Source organism: Caretta caretta, chromosome 5 (assembly GCF_965140235.1).
Source record: "Caretta caretta isolate rCarCar2 chromosome 5, rCarCar1.hap1, whole genome shotgun sequence".
Lineage (NCBI taxonomy): Eukaryota > Metazoa > Chordata > Testudines > Cheloniidae > Caretta > Caretta caretta.
This window is the reverse complement of record NC_134210.1, coordinates 1016147-1035596: the sequence shown is the minus strand read 5'-3', so window position 1 is coordinate 1035596 and position 19450 is coordinate 1016147. Positions and strand designations below refer to the sequence as shown.

Here is a 19450-nt window from a genome sequence, read left to right as displayed (position 1 = left end):
CCCATTGCAGTCTGGTCCTGATGTTTTTTTGCTGCAGGATGGCGACCTTTACATCTGCTATTGTGCGTCCAGTGAGGCTGAAGTGTTCTCCTACAGGTTTTTGAATCTTGCCATTCCTAATGTCTGATTTGTGTCCATTTATCCTTTTACGTAGGGACTGTCCACAGATCAGCCACACCATCACCGGTTCATTCACCTGCACATCCTCCAATGTAATCTATGCCATCATGTGCCAGCAATGCCCCTCTGCTGTGTACATTGGCCAAACTGGACAGTCCCTACGTAAAAGGATAAATGGACACAAATCAGATATTAGGAATGGCAATATACAAAAACCTGTAGGAGAACACTTCAGTCTCCCTGGACGCACAATAGCAGATGTAAAGGCAGCCATCCTGCAGCAAAAAACTTCAGGACCAGACTTCAAAGAGAAACTGCTGAGCTTCAGTTCATTTGCAAATTTGACCCCATCGGCTCAGGATTAAACCCAGACGGTGACTGGCTCGCCAACGACAAAAGCAGTTTCTCCTCCCTCGGTGTTCACACCTCAACTGCTAGAAGAGGGCCTCATCCTCCCTGATTGAACTAACCTCCTTATCCCTAGCCTGATTCTTGCTTGCATATTTATACCTGCCTCTGGAAATTTCCACTCCATGCATCCGACAAAGTGGTATTCACCCATGAAAGCTCATGCTCCAATACGTCTGTTAGTCTATAAGGTGCCACAGGACTCTTTGCCGCTTTTACAGATCCAGACTAACACGGCTACCCCTCTGAAGTGTTAAATCAGGACACTTGGTTATTCTCAACCAATCAACAGTTCACCCAGAATCACATCAGTATGTGATCAAGAGTTCACCAGTCAAGGGAAGACGCAACCAACGTTTACAGATACACTGAATTTCATCAAAGAAGGAAATCAGGTTAATCTGGCATGATCTACCTTTGGTAACCCATGTTGCACAACATCCCCTTTTCTGTTTACCGCCAGGAATTTAATATAATTATTCTTTCTTTCACAAGTTGTTCCAAAGTGTTGCATAGTGCTGAGGTCAGACCTCTACAATTGCCCAGATCACTTTTTTCCTCTTTTTTAATTATAGGTACAGTGTTAGCTATTCCCCAGGCATAAAGTGCTAATGCCAAATAGACAGATTTATTAAAAATCCTTGCTACTGAATAAGCACCCTCATAAGCCACCTCTTTCAGTATTCTGGGATGAAAATTATCTGGCCCCCCTGATTACAGCACATTATGTTCTTTGATTTTTTCTTCCAGTTCAGATGTGGTAATTTCTATTTCTGTACACTCCTTTCCATCAGCCATCATGCCCATGTTCCTTATTATCTTAACTGAAAAATGAGGTAAAGTATTGGGATAACAGGGCAGAGTTTGACAGCCCTGGGAGTCCTTTCCGATTTATGTTTTATGTCTCTAAAGTTCATGCTTCAGGGTGTAACAAAGTGGTCTTTGGCGTGACACTTCTGAGAGTATCAATTCAGGACAAATTGCTCAGAGCCGGGCAGTCACAGCCCAAGGCTGGGGGTCCTTTACTACTAAGGCATCAAACCAGCCAAACAGAGAGAACTTCGGTCTCACCCCACTGGCTAACCAGAAGTCATACAAGCAATTTCCTCAGACACTCCAGTTTCCCAGTATCACCACCAGCCCCGCTCCTTATGGGGATGAATGGTTATGAAAACCAATACCCCAGTAAAAGAAAAAAGGTTCCCTCGATCCCAAAGGACCAAGCCCCAGACCCAAGTCAATATACAAATCAGATCTTACCCACAAATCACTCTGTTGCCAATCCTTTAGAATCTAAAATCTAAAGGTTTATTCATAAAAGGAAAGAAATATAGATGAGAGCTAGAATTGATTAAATGGAATCAAATAAATACAAAAATTGCAAAGTTCTTAGTTCAGGCTTGTTTCAGGCTCGATGGGATTTCTGCTGATTTAAACCAGTCAAGTCTCTGGACTACAAACATCCCAGCTTGGATGGGTCATTCAGAGCTTCAGTGTGTAGCAAGGTTCCTCCAGACATCACAAGTAGGATTGAAGACCAAATGAAGAAGATGCAGCTGCCTTTTATAGTCTTTTATGCGGCCTGTGCTTCCTTTGTTCCAAACACAAGCTGCCCAGCTCATGGCTTGGAAGCCTAAGGGTGTGGCTACACTTCCAGATGTAGAGCGCCGGGAGTTAAACCAGCCCTCGGAGACAGCAGCAGGGAAAGCGCTTGTGACGGGTTGGGTCAAAGAAACCCCCTTGGGGACTGCCACCTGATGTGCTGGGACTACCTCTGAGCCCGTTTTCCCTGCCAGCTTGGGACTCCGGAACCCTTGCCTGGTTTGAGCCAGACACGTCAGCCTGCTACAAACACAGACTCAGGTCTGAACCACGTCCCCCAAAAGCTGCAGGCTTAACTGAAAACAGCTTAAGAAGTGTCCCAGTTCCCAATGGGATCCAAACCCCAAATAAATCCATTTTTACCCTGTATAAGGCGTATACAGGGTAAACTCATAAATTGTTCGCCCTCTATAACACTGATAGAGAGGTATGCGCAGCTGTTTGCCCCCCCAGGTATTAATACTTACTCTGGGTTAATTAATAAGCAAAACGTGATTTTATTAAATATAAAAAGTAGGATTTAAGTGGTTCCAAGTGATAACAGACAGAACAAAGTGAATTACGAAGCAAAATAAAATAAAACACGCAAGTCTAAGCCTGATACAGTAAGAAAACAGAATACAGGTAAATCTCACCCTCAGAGATGTTTCCGTAGGCTTTTTTCACAGACTGGACGCCTTGCTAGTCTGGTCCCAATCCTTTCCCCCGGTACAGTCCTTGTTCCAGCTCAGGTGGTAGCTAGGGGATTTCTCATAACTACAGCCCCCTTTGTTCTCTTTGGCACAAGGTGGGAATCTTTTGTCTCTTTGGGTTCCCCCCCCTTTCTAAATGGAAAAGCCCCAGATTTAAGATGGATTCCAGTACCTGGTGACATGGTCACATGTCCTGTGAGACCCCAAGCCTCCATTCTTCACAGGAAGGCCTGCCTGCAAACAGAGCCATCCACAGTCAATTGTCCTGGTTGATGGGAGCCATCGAGATTCCAAGCCACCATGAATGGCCCACTCTTTGCACAACTAGGCCCTCAGAGTTATATTTCATATTTCTAGTATCAGACACAAGAACGATACATACATTCAACTAGGATGACCACAATCAATAGATTAGAAGCTTTGTAGTGATACCTTACAAGAGACCTTTTGCAAGAAACATATTCCAGTTACATCATATTCACACTCATTAGCATATTTTCATAACATCAGCTGGAGTGCACCGTCACAGCGCTGCCGTGTGTTTACACTGTCAGCTGCAAGCGCGCTGGCATGGTAACGTTAGCAGCTCTTGCAATGCCGCAGAGAGCAGTGCATTGTGGTAGCTATCCCAGCATGCAAGTGGCTGCAGTGTGCTTTTCAAGTGGGGGGGGTGGAGTGTGACATGGAGTGTGTATGTGGGGGGAGAGACTGTGCTTTGGGGGGCAGAGTGTGTCAGCATGCTTCTTGTAAGTCCAGAGAGCATCAGACCCCTACACACCCACCCACCCACCCGTCTTGGCGGCAGCAGCATTCCACAGTAATGGTTTGCTTTGTGTCCCGGAGCAGATAAGCAGCCGGCTGTCAGAAACGGAGCTTTGAAAAGGGATATCCACATGCCTGCAGCCGAGTTCAAAACAATGACCAGAGTCCCCACTTGACTTCAGGGGATTATGGGACGTTTCCGGAGGCCAGTCACAGCGCAGTAATGATGCAACACATCGTCCACACTGACACCTGGGCGTTTCAGCCGGGGCGCAGCAAGCTTTATGCTTCTCGTGGAGGTGAATTACCAGGAGCGCTCCAGCTGCCAAGTCCAGGCGCTCTAAGTGCCTTGTCAGTGTGGACACCTCAGGAGTTAGGGCGCCCGGGGCTGATTTAATGCGCTCTAACTTGCAAGTGTAGCTAAGCCCTTAGAGTCCTCACCATAGGCAGGCCCCTGCATATCTTGCTGAGTCACAAGGCGTGTCTGCCTTCTCTCAGTGGGTCACTTGTATAGCTGATGGTCCTTAATGGGCCACCAAGCAGGCTAGGCGGTGCTGACACCAGACTGTCTGGGGGTGTCACCCAGAAGCATAGCACAAGTTTGAAATACAGACATACATACATATCTATAACTCATAACACAAAGGTGATACAAACAAGATTATCACATCTAGCAAATTATAACATTTTTGCAGATATCTTACATGGCAGATCTGGCTGATTACTTCATGGGCGTTACCCCAGGAGCCAACATTGGAAACAGGTCTAGAGCCAACACTCATAACTTTAAATACAAAAATGATACATGCATCCAGATAGCATAATCATAACCCGCAGATCATAACCTTGTCACAGACACCTCACATGACCTCCTTCATACAAGGTTTGGTGCAACTATAGGACCTTGGTTGCAACAATGATCAATATGGTCACAGTTCATGTCAGTAATGTCACATAGAGCTTCTGTATGTCACCTGCAGGGGTCAGGAAGGAATTCCCCACCCCATGTACTTAGGTGGATTTTTTTTTGGTTTTGTGCATTTTCCCCCTCCTTCCTCTGAAGCATCAGGGATGGTCACGGCTGGAGATGGGACACTAGGTGGGTAGGCCAGGGCTCTGAGCTTGCACCAAGCGCTCGCTCTCTCTCAGGGGCTTGGCTGGCTGGTTCTTGCTCACATGCTCATGGTCTAGCTGGTCACCACAGGGACCGTGGGGGGTTTCTATTTCCTTTGCAGTGTGTGGGTGCAAGTCACTTGCCAGGATCATCTGGGAGTATCTCACTTCGTCAGTTCCCTGTCTCGTGGGGGCCTCAGGCATGGTTCCTCTCGGCGCCTCCTGGCCTCTGCTCATGGCATGTCACAGCCCGGTCTCCTGAGGGCTGCAAGACTTTGGTCTCCTTTCCGTTGTTGGGTTTAGTGTGCGGTGCTGGGTGGGGTCAGTGGCCTGGGACATGTTGGAAGTCAGACTAGAGATCTGGTGAACACTTCTGGCTCTGTGAATGCACCAATCCTGTCTTGCAAGCAACTGTCACAGACAAGGGCTGAGCTCAGTAGCTACATCAAAGAACAAAGCAAGTCACCGAGATGGCTTGGACATTTACTAGTGATCATCCATCATCGGGCTTTTGGCACCGAATTCATCTATCCCCTTCCGGTGTTAGTCCAAGGAGTAAGGATGCCGTTGTGATTAAGACACTTCTAAGCGTGTGGCCTCTGCTGTTGGAATGAATTGCTCCCGATGGGACCAGTTTACAGTATCAAGCAATTGCTTAAAGCTATAGTTCAGAACTCAGTTTGCTTGGACTTGCACAGGAGGGCATCCCTCAGCATTAGGTGACATCTAAACTACAGTGATGTGAGGTCTCACTACAGAGCATAGACTCACCAAGAGAACCCACAGCCATTGATGTTAAAGAACAGCACGGGAAATACAAGCTTTGGAATGAAATCTGACCCCTTCTTCTCCCATTTGTGACAGGATCCCTGGGTTGCAGCCTGGGACCGTGGGACCCCTGTTCCCCCTGAACTCTCTCCAGCCTGGGCTGTCTCTCACAATGCCTTGCTAGTGACCAGCAGCACCCCCTCCCGGCGCTGTGATCACTCAGCACAACCACATGTGGAGCCCCACGCCCAGCGAGATCGCATGAAGGCTCCCAGAGCCACTCGCGAATCACACAGGGAGGCACCAGCCAAATCCCCCCAGCTCCCAGCACTGTACCCCAGGAATAAACCGTCTTGCACTGCTCAAGACGAGCTGTGCACGTTTATTAATTGGTTCACCACGTCATCAATGGAAAGTGGACATACACCGGCCTTTGCCAACCCGAGCAGGTTCACCAGACACCTCAGGCAAACTCACTGGTAAAGATAAACAGTTGGGGTATAGAATGTCACACCATTAACCCTGGAACCTCTCCTCATGGTTGATCTGAGAGTCCATTTTGCAGCTGCTTTGCAGGTTCATTCACCTCTTGATCCTGTGACCCTGGATGAGGGGAGAGGCTGTCTCCAGGTTCTCTGAGCTCTGGGGGTCCCACATGGTGACCTCAGTTTTATATACCCTGATTCCAGGGTTTGTTAGAGGGGCACCTTCTCATTTCTCCTGGGCACTTGCCAACTGATTTCAGCTGTTGCTCTGCAGCTTCCATGGGTATCCAGTAGATGGCACAGGTGTATAACACATTTCTTCAGTGCTTTTCTTATCAAGGCTTTGTATGTTAGGTTCAGTTCAAGGACTGTATTTCCATATTAGCCCACATTGTTAATTAGAATGTCCTTTCAAAGTTATTCCCCAATTTTATCTTCAATATTCCTTCGTCTTTGTCGTACAATTCCTATTTCTTCTAGAGTGCCACAATTATTTACAATGAAAACCAACAAAGTCCCTTATCTTCCAAATCTACATGTCTGTGTAGGCGTGCCTGGCTGTCCCTCACTGTCAATATCAGGGGGCGGCCACGGCTCTTTGCTACAGTCCTTCATGTGGTTTTGATTGTAGATAAGCATTTCATATTATTTAGGGCTTGCAGCAGAACAAGGGACACTGTTCACATATAGACTCAGAATATCAGGGTTGGAAGAGACCTCAGGAGGTCATCTAGTCCAACCCCCTGCTCAAAGCAGGACCAATCCCCAACTAAATCATCCCAGCCAGGGCTTTGTCAGCCTGACCTTAAAAACCTCTAAGGAAGGAGATTCCACCACCTCCCTAGGTAACGCCTTCCAGTGTTTCACCACCCTCCTAGTGAAATAGTTTTTCCTAATGTCCAACCTAAACCTCCCCCAAGGCAACTTGAGACCATTACTCCTTGTTCTGTCATCAGCTACCACTGAGAACAGTCTAGAGCCATCCTCTTTGGCACCCCACTTCGGGTAGTTGAAAGCGGCTATCAAATGCCCCCTCATTCTTCTCTTCCACAGACTAAACAATCCCAGTTCCCTCAGCCTCTCCTCATAAGTCATGTGCTCCAGTCCCCTAATCATTTTTGCTGCCCTCCGCTGGACTCTTTCCAATTTTTCCGCATCCTTCGTGTGGGTGGGGGGAATGTCCAAAACTGGACGCAATACTCCAGGTGTGGCCTCACCAATGCTGAATAGAGGGGAATGATCACATCCCTCGATCTGCTGGCAATGCTCCTACTAATACAGCCGAATATACTGTTAGCCTTCTTGGCAACAAGGGCACACTGTTGACTCCTATCCAGCTTCTTGTCCACCGTAACCCCTAGGTCCTTTTCTGCAGAACTGCTGCCGAGCCATTCGGTCCCCAGCCTGTAGCGGTGCATGGAATTCTTCCGTCCTAAGTGCAGGACTCTGCACTTGTCCTTGTTGAACCTCATCAGATTTCTTTTGGCCCAATCCTCTAATTTGTCTAGGTCCCTCTGTATCCTGTCCCTACCCTCCAGTGTGTCTACCTCTCCTCCCAGTTTAGTGTCATCTGCAAACTTGCTGAGGATGCAATCCACGCCATCCTCCAGATCATTAATGAAGATATTGAATCATTAGGTCTGTTTTAGTCTTTCAGGAACCAATAGTTAGATCCATCAAATGGGGTATGTCTATGCTTCACGCTCCCTTTGGCACTGTGTACATCTACACTGCAGCTGCTCCTCCGTCTGAAGAGCCATTGCAATTTCAAGCCCTTGTAGATCGAATAGTGCGGACTTACAGCTTCCCTCTGTTTCTCTCGGCGAAGCGTCCCATCAGTCTAAGTTCAAGTTCAATGGTAAAAGTCTTTCTATTCTGGATGGTTAGTGGCAACCAGCAAATGCTGTGTGGACTGACCCAGCCTCATGTCAGTCACTCGCAAAGAAAGCTGGTCAATGATGTTGGTTTCCCTGTGAGGGTTTGTAAGGAGTTCCTGCTCACCCTAGTGAGCAGGATAGTAATGGCAGCAGCAACATGCAGAACAAGAGAGAGCCCTTCGCACTCGGTGACTTCTGACGAGGATGGTAGAAGAATGGATGCGTTAGGAAGGAAGTTATTCAGCCTCACTTCGTATGAAACTGGCAAACTACCAAGCAGTCGTGTCTCGTTACCATTTCCTTTTTGGGGGAAAAAGTCTTGGCCAGGTCTTTGCCGGAGGATTGACAGAGACAGGTGAATGTGTTAGTACAGGAGGGCAGCGTGTAGCAGAGCATGGGCTAAGAGCGTCACTCGATGTTTGTGATTCAGTGGCAAGATCAGTTGCATCTTCAGTTGCTCTTCGCAGACAGAGACAATACCTAAGATAGAAAATCCCCCAGGTGAAGGAGATGGACTTTTTAGTGACAAAACTAATGACGTTTTAGGAAAGATAAAGGATACAAGTGTGACGAAGTGGGACTGTTCTTAATGTTTCCTCTGAATAGTGTGGGGGTGCCTCAGTTTCCCCTAGGCAGTTCTTAAGTATCTAGGGGGTGGGGTAAGGGTGTATGATCATTGCAGAGCCCTAGAGGGCAGGTGTGTGCAGGGGTCTGGACACAGAGAATGGCCGACACCCTGTTTCCTGGCAACTAATGGCCTGGGCCCTTCCCCCCCTGCAAGGTGAGAGCTAAAGGGTTGGAGAACAAAGGAATCAGGTGACCACCTGGCCCGGGAAAGGAACAAAGCCCAGAGGAGGAGGGGCTGGAGGGGGTTTTCAGTTTGGGGCTGGCTGGGACATGGAGTGAAGTGCAGACGTGGTTGTCTGGCTCACTGCCCCCCCAAAATGGACCCAGCTGAGGGGTCCCGTTCTCTGCACCTGCAAGCTCTGTTTTAGACCATGTTCCTGTCGTCTAATAAACCTTCTGTTTTACTGGCTGGCTGAGAGTCACGTCTGACTGCGAAGTTGGGGTGCAGGACCCTCTGGCTTCCCCAGGAGCCCCGCCTGAGCGGACTCGCTGGGGGGAAGCGCACGGAGGGGCAGAGGATGCTGAATGCTCCGAGGTCAGACCCAGGAAGGTGGAAGCTGTGTGAGCTGTGTGTCCTGCAGACAGGCTGCTCCCAGAAAGGCGACTGCCCCAGAGTCCTGACTGGCTTCATGGGGAGCAGTTCCAGAGCATCGCCCAGGGACTCCGTGACAACAAGATCAACAGCAAAATCATTAGGTCTGTTTTAGTCTTTCAGGAACCAACTTTTAGATACATCACAAACAGTTTTACCCCCTTTATCTTTGTTGTCTTACTACACCCAAAGATGACAAGGATACCAACAACAACAAACCCTACAACTTCTCAGCAGCAACAGAGAAAGTCTTTAAACTATTCATGGCATCGAGTCATTCTGCAATTTCCTCTTCTCTAAGAAATCTGAGAAGTGATGATTGAGATCTGCCAACCAGTCAATGATACAACTGTACTTCCCCTTTTTGAATGTGAGCTTTCTCACGTCCTCCATGCATGGGTCGGACAATAGTGGGCTTTAGAAATTACAGAAAAAGGTTTTACTATTCAATTCAGAGCCCTCCCTCTATCCAGCATCATCCCTCCCCACCTTTCTCTCCTCAGGGACTCCTCCCGTGAGACTATGATAAGAATAAAGAACGAGGAGTGCTTGCGGAACCTTAGAGATTAACAAATTTATTTGGGCATAAGCTTTCGTGGGCTAAAACCCACTTCATCAGATGAATGAAGTGGAAAATACAGTAGGAAGATATATAGATAGATGAAAGCTACTATTTCACATTTGGGGATGATTTATATCTTCAAGTCAGCGGCACTGCTATGGGTACCCGCATGGCCCCACAGTATGCCAACATTTTTATGGCTGACTTAGAACAACGCTTCCTCAGCTCTCGTCCCCTAACACCCCTACTCTACTTGCGCTATATTGATGACATCTTCATCATCTGGACCCACGGAAAAGAAGCCCTTGAGGAATTGCACCAGGATTTCAACAATTTCCATCCCACCATCAACCTCAGCCTGGACCAGTCCACACAAGAGATCCACTTCCTGGACACTACAGTGCTAATAAGCGATGGTCACATAAACACCACCCTATACCGGAAACCTACTGACAGCCATACTTATCTACATGCCTCCAGCTTCTGTCCAGACCACATCACATGATCCATTGTCTACAGCCAAGCTCTAAGATACAACCACATTTGCTCCAATCCCTCAGACAGAGACAAACACCTGCAGGATCTCTATCAACTACAATACCCACCTGCCGAAGTGAAGAAACAAATGGACAGAGCCAGAAGAGTACCCAGAAGTCACCTACTACAGGACAGGCCCAACAAAGAAAATAACAGAAAGCCACTAGCCATCACCTTCAGCCCCCAACTAAAACCTCTCCAGTGCATCGTTAAGGATCAGCAACCTATCCTGAAGGATGACCCATCACTCTCACAGACCTTGGGAGACAGGCCAGTCCTTGCTTACAGACAGCCCCCCAACCTGAAGCAAATACTCACCAGCAACCACACACCATACAACAGAACCACTAACCCAGGAACCTATCCTTGCAACAAAGCCCGTTGCCAACTCTGTCCACATATCTATTCAAGGGACATCATCATAGGACCTAATCACATCGGCCACACTATCAGAGGCTCGTTCACCTGCACATCTGCCAATGTGATATATGCCATCATGTGCCAGCAATGCCCCTCTGCCATGTACATTGGCCAAACCGTACAGTCTCCATGCAAAAGACTAAATAGACACAAATCAGACGTTAAGAATTATAACATTCAAAAACCAGTTGGGGAACACTTCAACCTCCCTGGACACTCAATTGCAGACCTAAAAATTGCAATTCTTCAACCAAAAAACTTCAAAAACAGACTCCAATGAGAAACTGCAGAACTGGAATTAATTTTCAAACTGGGCACCATCAAATTAGGCCTGAATAAAGACGAAGAGAGGGAAGAGCATCTTCGCAAGCAGGCTGGCTAACCTAGTGAGGAGGGCTTTAAACTACGTTCACCGGGGGAAGGAGACCAAAGCCCTGAGGTAAGTGGGGAAGTGGGATACCGGGAGGAAGCACGATCAGGAGTGCGCGAGAGGGGAGGGCTCCTGCCTCATACTGAGAAAGAGGGATGATCAGCGAGTTATCTCAAGTGCCTATACACAAATGCAAAAAGCCTGGGAAACAAGCAGGGAGAACTGGAAGTCCTGGCACAGTCAAGGAATTAGGATGTGATTGGAATAACAGAGACTTGGTGGGTTAACTCCCATGACTGGAGTACTGTCATGGATGGATATAAGTTGTTCAGGAAGGACAGGCAGAGCAGAAAAGGTGGGGGAGTTGCACTGTATGTAATGGAGCAGTATGACTGCTCAGAGCTCTGGTATGAACCTATGGAAAAACCTGAGAGTCTCTGGATTAAGTTTAGAAGTGTGAGTAACACGGGTGATGTCGTGGTGGGAGTCTGCTATAGACCACCGGACCAGGGGGATGAGGTGGACGAGGCTTTCTTCCAGCAACTCGCAGAAGCTACTAGATCGCACACCCGGGTTCTCATGGCAACTTCAATCACCCTGATATCTGCTGGGAGAGCAATACAGCGGTGCACAGACAATCCAGGAGGTTTTTGGAAAGTGAAGGGGACAATTTCCTGGTGGCAAGTGCTGGAGGAACCAACTAGGGGCAGAGCTCTTCTTGACCTGCTGCTCACAAACCAGGAAGAATTAGGGGAAGCAAAAGTGGATGGGAACCTGGGAGGCAGTGACCATGAGATGGTCGAGTTCAGGATCCTGACACAGGGAAGAAAGGAGAGCAGCAGAATACCCTGGACCCTGGACTTCAGAAAAGCAGACTTTGACTCCCTCAGGGAACTGATGGGCAGGATCCCCTAGGAGAATAACATGAGGGGGAAAGGAGTCCAGGAGAGCTGGCTGTATTTTAAAGAATCCTTACTGAGGTTACAGGGGCAAATCATCCCGATGTGTAGAAAGAATAGTAAATATGGCAGGCGACCAGCTTGGCTTAACAGTGAAATCCTTGCTGATCTTGAACACAAAAAAGAAGCTTACAAGAAGTGGAAGATTGGACAAATGACCAGGGATGAGTATAAAAATATTGCTCGGGCATGCAGGAGTGAAATCAGGAAGGCCAAATCACACCTGGAGTTGCAGCTAGCAAGAGATGTTAAGAGTAACAAGAAGGGTTTCTTCAGGTATGTTAGCAACAAGAAGAAAGTCAAGGAAAGTGTGGGCCCCTTACTGAATGAGGGAGGCAACCTAGTGACAGAGGATGTGGAAAAAGCGAATGTACTCAATGCTTTTTTTGCCTGTGTCTTCACGAACAAGGTCAGCTCCCAGACTACTGCACTGGGCAGCACAGCATGGGGAGGAGGTGACCAGCCCTCTGTGGAGAAAGAAGTGGTTCGGGACTATTTAGAAAAGCTGGACGAGCACAAGTCCATGGGGCCGGATGCACTGCATCCGAGAGTGCTAAAGGAGTTGGCGGATGTGATTACAGAGCCATTGGCCATTATCTTTGAAAACTCATGGCGATCGGGGGAAGTCCCGGACGACTGGAAAAAGGCTAATGTAGTGCCCATCTTTAAAAAAGGGAAGAAGGAGGATCCTGGGAACTACAGGCAAGTCAGCCTCACCTCAGTCCCTGGAAAAATCATGGAGCAGGTCCTCAAAGAATCAATTCTGAAGTACTTAGAGGAGAGGAAAGTGATCAGGAACAGTCAGCATGGATTCACCAAGGGCAAGTCATGCCTGACTAATCTAATTGCCTTCTATGACGAGATAACTGGCTCTGTGGATGAGGGGAAAGCAGTGGACGTGTTGTTCCTTGACTTTAGCAAAGCTTTTAACACGGTCTCCCACAGTATTCTTGCCAGCAAGTTAAAGAAGTATGGGCTGGATGAATGAACTATAAGGTGGATAGAAAGTTGGCTAGATTGTCGGGGTCGACGGGTAGTGATCAATGGCTCCATGTCTAGTTGGCAGCCGGTATCAAGTGGAGTGCCCCAAGGGTCGGTGCTGGGGCTGGTTTTGTTCAATATCTTCATAAATGATAAGCTATTACCAGCAGGACAGTGGGGTGGGAGGAGGTATTGTTTTATGATCTCTGTGTGTATATAAAGTCTGCTGCAGTTTCCACGGTATGCATCTGATGAAGTGAGCTGTAGCTCACGAAAGCTCATGCTCAAATAAATTGGTTAGTCTCTAAGGTGCCACAAGTACTCCTTTTCTTTTTGCGAATACAGACTAACACGGCTGCTACTCTGAAACCTTTCATAAATGATATGGAGGATGGCGTGGATTGCACCCTCAGCAAGTTTGCAGATGACACTAAACTGGGAGGAGAGGTAGATACGCTGGAGGGTAGGGATAGGATACAGAGGGCCCTAGACAAATTAGAGGATTGGGCCAAAAGAAATCTGATGAGGTTCAACAAGGGCAAGTGCAGAGTCCTGCACTTAGGATGGAAGAATCCAATGCACTGCTACAGACTAGGGACCAAATGGCTCGGCAGCAGTTTGGCAGAAAAGGACCTAGGGGTTAAGTGGACGAGAAGCTGGATAGGAGTCAATAGTGTGCCCTTGTTGCCAAGAAGGCCAATGGCATTTTGGGATGTATAAGTAGGGGCATTGCCAGGAGATTGAGGGACGTGATCGTTCCCCTCTATTCGACATTGGTGAGGCCTCATCTGGAGTACTGTGTCCAGTTTTGGGCCCCACACTACAAGTAGGATGTGGAAAAATTGGAAAGCATCCAGCAGAGGGCAACAAAAATGATTAGGGGACTGGAACACATGACTTATGAGGAGAGACTGAGGGAACTGGGATTGTTTAGTCTGCAGAAGGGAAGAATGAGGGGGGATTTGATAGCTGCTTTCAACTACCTGAAAGGGGGTTCCAAAGAGGATGGCTCTAGGCTGTTCTCAGTGGTGGCAGATGACAGAACAAGGAGTAATGGTCTCAAGTTGCAGTGGGGGAGGTTTAGATATTGGATATCTAGGATATTAGGATATCTAGGATATTGGATATTAGGAAAAACTTTTTCACTAGGAGGGTGGTGAAGCACTGGAATGCGTTACCTAGGGAGATGGTGGAATTTCCTTCCTTAGATATTTTTAAGGTCAGGCTTGACAAAGCCCTGGCTGGGATGATTTAGTTGGGGTTGGTCCTGCTTTGAGCAGGGGGTTGGACTAGATGACCTCCTGAGGTCCCTTCCAACCCTGATATTCTATGATTCTATGAGTGAATGGGTCATTACACAAACTAAAAACTATTTCCCCCCCTACTGTTACTCTCATCTTCTTGTCAACTGTATGAAATGGGCCATCCTGATTACCACTATAAAAGTGATTTTTCCTCCTGCTGATAATAGCTCACTTTAATTGATTTGTCTCCTTAGAGTTGGTAAGGCAACCCCCATCTTTTCATGTTGTGTGTGTGTGTGTGTGTGTGTCTGTGTGTATATATATATATATATCTTCCTACTGTATTTTCCGCTCCATGCATCTGATGAGGTGGGTTTTAGTCCACGAAAGCTTATGCCCAGATAAATTTGTTTGTCTCTAAGGTGTCACAAGTACTGTACTTCCTCTGCTTTTAATGGTAGGGCCCTTCTAGAAAGGAGCATTTCGCTAACGCTGTGTGACTGTCACTGTGGTGCTTCCCTCTCCCCAGCACACCGAGCCTAATTAGATTGTGGTCACTGTTGCTTAGTGGCTCAGCTCCTCTCACTTCTTGAATTGGCTCCTGTGTGCTACTTAAGACAAAGTCAAGAATGGCGTAAGATGGCCACACTGGGTCAGACCAGTGATCCATCTAGCCTCGTATCCGGTCTGCCAACAGTGGCTGGTACAAAGAACATAACATAAGAACGTCCATAAAGGGTCAGACCAAAGGTCCATCTAGCCCAGTCTCCTGTCTACCGACAGTGGCCAGTACCAGGTGCCCCAGAGGGAGCGAACAGAACAGGGAATCACCAAGTGACCCATCCCCTGTCGCCCATTCCCAGCGTCTGGCAAACACAGGCTAGGGACACCATCCCTGCCCATCCTGGCTCATAGCCATGATGGACCTATCCTCCATGAACTTATCTAGTTCTTTTTTGAACCCTGTTATAGTCTTGGCCTTCACAACATCCTCTGGCAAAGGAGATTGTACATTGTGGGAAGAAATACTTCCTTCTGTTTGTTTTAAACCTGCTGCCTGTTCATTTCATTGGGTGATCCCTGGTTCTTATGTTGTTTACCCTGTTATATAACAGTTCCCTGTTCACTTTCTCCACACCAGTCATGATTTTATAGACCTCTAGCATATCCCCCCTTAGTCGTCTCTTTTCCAAGGTGAACAGTCCCAGTCTTATTAATCTCTCCTCATACAGCAGCTGTTCCCCACCCCTCATCATTTTTGTTGCCCTTTTCTGAACCTTTTTCAATTCCAATAGATCTTTTCTGAGATGGGGCGACCAGAACTGCACGCAGGTTTCAAGGTGTGGGTGTGCCACTGATTTATATATAGGCAATATGATATTTTCTCTCCTTTTTTTCCCCTAATGATTCCCAGTATTCGGTTAGCTTTTTCAACTGCCACTGCACATTGAGTGGATGTTTTCAGAGAACTATCCACAATGACTCCAAGATCTTTCTTGAATGGTAACAGCTAATTTAGACCCCATCATTTTATATGTAGAGTTGGGATTATGTTTTCCAATGTGCATTACTTTGCATTTATCAACATTAAATTTCATCTGCCATTTTGTTGCCCAGTCACCCAGTTTTAAGAGATCCTTTTGTAGCTCTTCGCAGTCTGCCTGGGACTTAACTATTTTGAGCAATTTTGTATCATCTGCAAATTTTGCCACCTCACTGTTTACCCCTTTTTCCAGATCATTTATGAGTATGTTGAATAGGCCTGGTCCCAATACATACCCCTGAGGGACACCACTATTTACCTCTCTCCATTCTGAAAACTGACCATTTATACCTGCCCTTTGTTTCCTATCTTTTAACCAGTTACCAATCCATGAGAGCACCTTCCCTCTTATCCCATGACAGCTTCCTTTGCTTAAGACCCTTTGGTGAGGGACCTTGTAAAAGGCTTTCTGAAAGTCCAAGTAGACTATATCCCCTGGATCCTCCTTGTCCACATGCTTGTTGACACCCTCAGAGACTAGTAATAGATTGGTGAGGCATGAATTCCTTTTTCAAAAGCTGTGTTGACTCTTCCCCAACAAATCATGTTCATCTGTGTGTCTGATGATTCAGTTTTTTTACTATAGTTTCAACTAGTTTGCCTGGCGCTGAGGTTAGGCTTACCGGCCTGTAATTGCCAGGGTCACCTCTGGTTCGCCTTTCTTTGTAGGTACTAGAACTTTCTATTCCAAGAAGCAATCAGTGAAAGTGTTTAGAAATTGTTTCTCTGCACTTTGTGCTTTTGCCCAATTTATCAGAGGGGCTAAGTGTTGAGTCTAGACCAGCCTTGCTCCTTGCCTGAGCCTGCAGGACAATGTGGGGCTGGCGGCAGATTCTGGGACGCTCTTTGGGGGGGTGAGAGTCCCAGCGTTCTCACCGTCTGCTTTTCCTACCCAACAGGTAAGGGCAGCCTCACGGAAAAGGGGGAGGTGACTGCAGCAGCTGTTTGCGCCAGCTGCACAGTGCCGGCCCGGGGGCACAGGACGCTGGAGGTGGCCCTGGCCTGGGACATGCCGTGCATTCACTTTGGCTCAAAGGAGAAGCTGCATCTCAGGTAGGTGGCCAGATTCCCTGTGTGCTTCCAGGCACAGCTGCCACCCACCAGACGGAGCTGTGTGGGCTGTGTGCCCAGCCTTCTCCCGCCGCCACGCAATGTGGACCCGTCACCAGCTCCAGTGCGTGCATCTTGCATGGTCACCGTGCCCCTGGGATGCTGTCCAGCTTCCCCCTTATCCCCGCAGCACATGCCCTGCCCATCCCACTTTCCTGCACCCCAGCCTGGTCCTGGGCCCCAGGGACAAGGCTTACCTAGCCCCAGCTGGTCCCATCACGGAGCAGCCGTGCCTGCTGGGGCATGGGGTCTGCATGGGCCGCCCCAGCCAGGGCAGACTCCTGAGTGGTGCACGTGCCTTGGGCAGAGTCTGCCCAGCAGGCTCAGGGGGTCTCTCAGGGCACCTTTGCCTGCATTGCCCATTGTTTAACCGCTGAGACTCGGTCAGACCCTGTTTGGGCTGGGCCAAGAGAAGGGGATTCTCCATTGCTCGGAGTCTTTATATCAAGGTTGGGCCCTGCTCTGGCTCAGCCCAGCACTGGGCCTGGTGCAAGGGCTGCTGGATGGGGTCTGCAGCCGGTGTGCTGCAGGAGCTCAGACTGGATGGTGACACGGGTCCCTCCTGGCTTCCTGGCTGCTTGGAATGGCGCACTGCCTGTCTGGGTGCCCCAGCCTTGGGAGACCTCGTCCTAGCCCCCCTAGGCGAAGCCAGCTGCAGCCGCTGCTCCCTTCCCACCCGCGCCCAGTGCTCAGGGAGAGCTGGGAGTCCTGCCGGGAAGCGGCAGGTGGGGATGGCTGTGTCTGGGTCAGCGGCAGTGTGTCAGGGTGACAGCCTGCGCCCAGCCGGGGAGTTGCAGGTTCCTGATGTTGTTGATTTCCCGTTCTGCAGGTTCTAGAGCCATTCACGTTTCTGTACGGCACTGCCGGCACACGTGGCACCCTGAGGGAGGGTGTAAGGGAGAGCACCGGCAAGGCCCCTGCCCCTCCCTGCAGTGCCAGGGCTGTGCTGAGAACAGGCCCTGTCGGTTCCTGGCCTGAAGCGCTGTGCTGGCCGGGGCGGGTGTCCCTGCCCTGCGGGGGACAGGCGGCACCTGGCTGCCTCCTGCAGACCTGCACCCAGTAACGTCTCTCCCCGCAGGCGGTACACGCGCTATTTCGGCAGCGCAGGGGACGCGTGCCCTGCCCTCTCCCACTACGCGCTCACGCACTGTGAGCAGTGGGAGGAGAAGATCGAGAGCTGGCAGAGGCCCATCTTGGAGAGCAGGTAGAGAGGTTGCCTGGCTGGTAGCTGGGGCCATCTCCAGTGGGGGGAGCCCCCTGGCCAGGCCACAGACAAAGGGTTGGGCAGAATTGACAAGCTGCTGCTGTCACCGGGGTCTGCAGAGTTGGTTTGGGGCAGGTTTGGCCTCCTGCCAGCCGCAGAGTGGCTCGTTGGAGACTCACTGCATCCCCCCAGGTGGCTGGTCCTGCTGCACCCGGCTCCTGAAGCATGCGAGGGCGAGCGTGTCGCTCCTGCGTGTACATGGGGGCGGGTGTCTTGCTGTGTGCTCCCCCATGCAGGGGGGCCTCTGGGGGTCTCCTGTCAGAGCCTGCCACCTGGTGGGTGAGCCCCGTGCCCATGTGAGGGCAGGTGCTGGGCCCCGGGGCCGGTCCTCTCCTCGCCGGGTCCCTTATCCCAGAGCCGTGGTGCAGAGCTCCATGCAGGGTGTCTCCTTCACGCCTTGCTCCCCTGGCTCTCCGGGGGAAAGGGGAAGCTGCGCACATGCGGGCCCAAGGAGCTTGCTGTTGCTGGCTGAGCCAGCCTATGCCGGCGCTGAGCACCGGGAAGGACCCAGGAGCCGGAGCTCCCACCCGGCCTGAGAGGCCGGTCGCTCCTCAGCTGTGAGTAGTCCCCTCAGGGCAGCTGCTGGGGTGGGCTGGAGCCTGCGTCCCCCTCGGCCTTCTGCCCCCTCCCCAGCAGGGGGCGGGCAGGTGTGTCTGAGCACACTGCCCCCCCAGCTCTGTGTCCCGAGGAGGGCAGGTGGGGGGACCTTCCCGGGGTCTGAGGAAGGTGGGGTGGGTTATAGGGCTCCTGGCCCATGAGGCCAGGCTGTGGCTCCGTGAAGCGGGATCCACAGAGGCGACGTATTCGCTCTCCCATCTGGCCCTCTTGCCCACAGCCACCTGCCCCCCTGGTACAAGTCAGCTCTCTTCAACGAGCTCTACTTCCTGGCGGACGGCGGGACTCTGTGGCTGGAGCTGCCCCCGGAGGCCTGCGCGGAGGACGTGCAGGGCCCCGCGGCGTGCAGGGCCCCGCGGGGGCCGGGCTCTCCCAGCTCTTCCCTGTCCTGCGGGAGTACGGAAGGTTTGCTTACTTGGAAGGTAAAGTGCAGGGCTGAGAGCCGCAGGGCGAGGGTCCCACTCACCCCCACCCGACTGAGCCCAGGGCAAGGGGCATGTCACCCTCTGGGGCGGCCTCGCTGACCCACTTCCCTCAGGACGGGGGGAGGGAGCAGCCTGCCCCTCCCATTGAGTCCATCGGGGGCTCTGCCCCCTCGCCCAGGGCATGGGCGACGCCTCGCCGCTAACAGCCCCCAGGAAGGGCAAATTCCCTGCTGGGCACAGGGCTCCTCCCGGCTCCAGTGCTGGGGACAGGGCCCATCCCCCTCCTCCCCCGCTCCCCGTGTTGTGTGGAGGGGTGGGGACCTCTGGTGCCCCTGCGGCCCCCCGGCAGGATCTGCCCCCCTCACTGTCTGTGC

At 50.2% G+C, this 19450-nt stretch overlaps 1 protein-coding gene across 1 annotated transcript in view; it reads left to right on the top strand.

Annotated features, from left to right (window-relative positions):
- GBA2 (glucosylceramidase beta 2) overlaps positions 1 to 19450 on the top strand; it is a 64625-nt gene that overhangs the window by 28197 nt on the left and 16978 nt on the right. Inside the window, 4 exon segments of the mRNA XM_048834688.2 lie at positions 16562 to 16715; positions 17851 to 17976; positions 18872 to 18992; positions 18995 to 19073. Of these exon segments, the coding sequence (XP_048690645.2) occupies positions 16562 to 16715; positions 17851 to 17976; positions 18872 to 18992; positions 18995 to 19073 (480 nt within the window).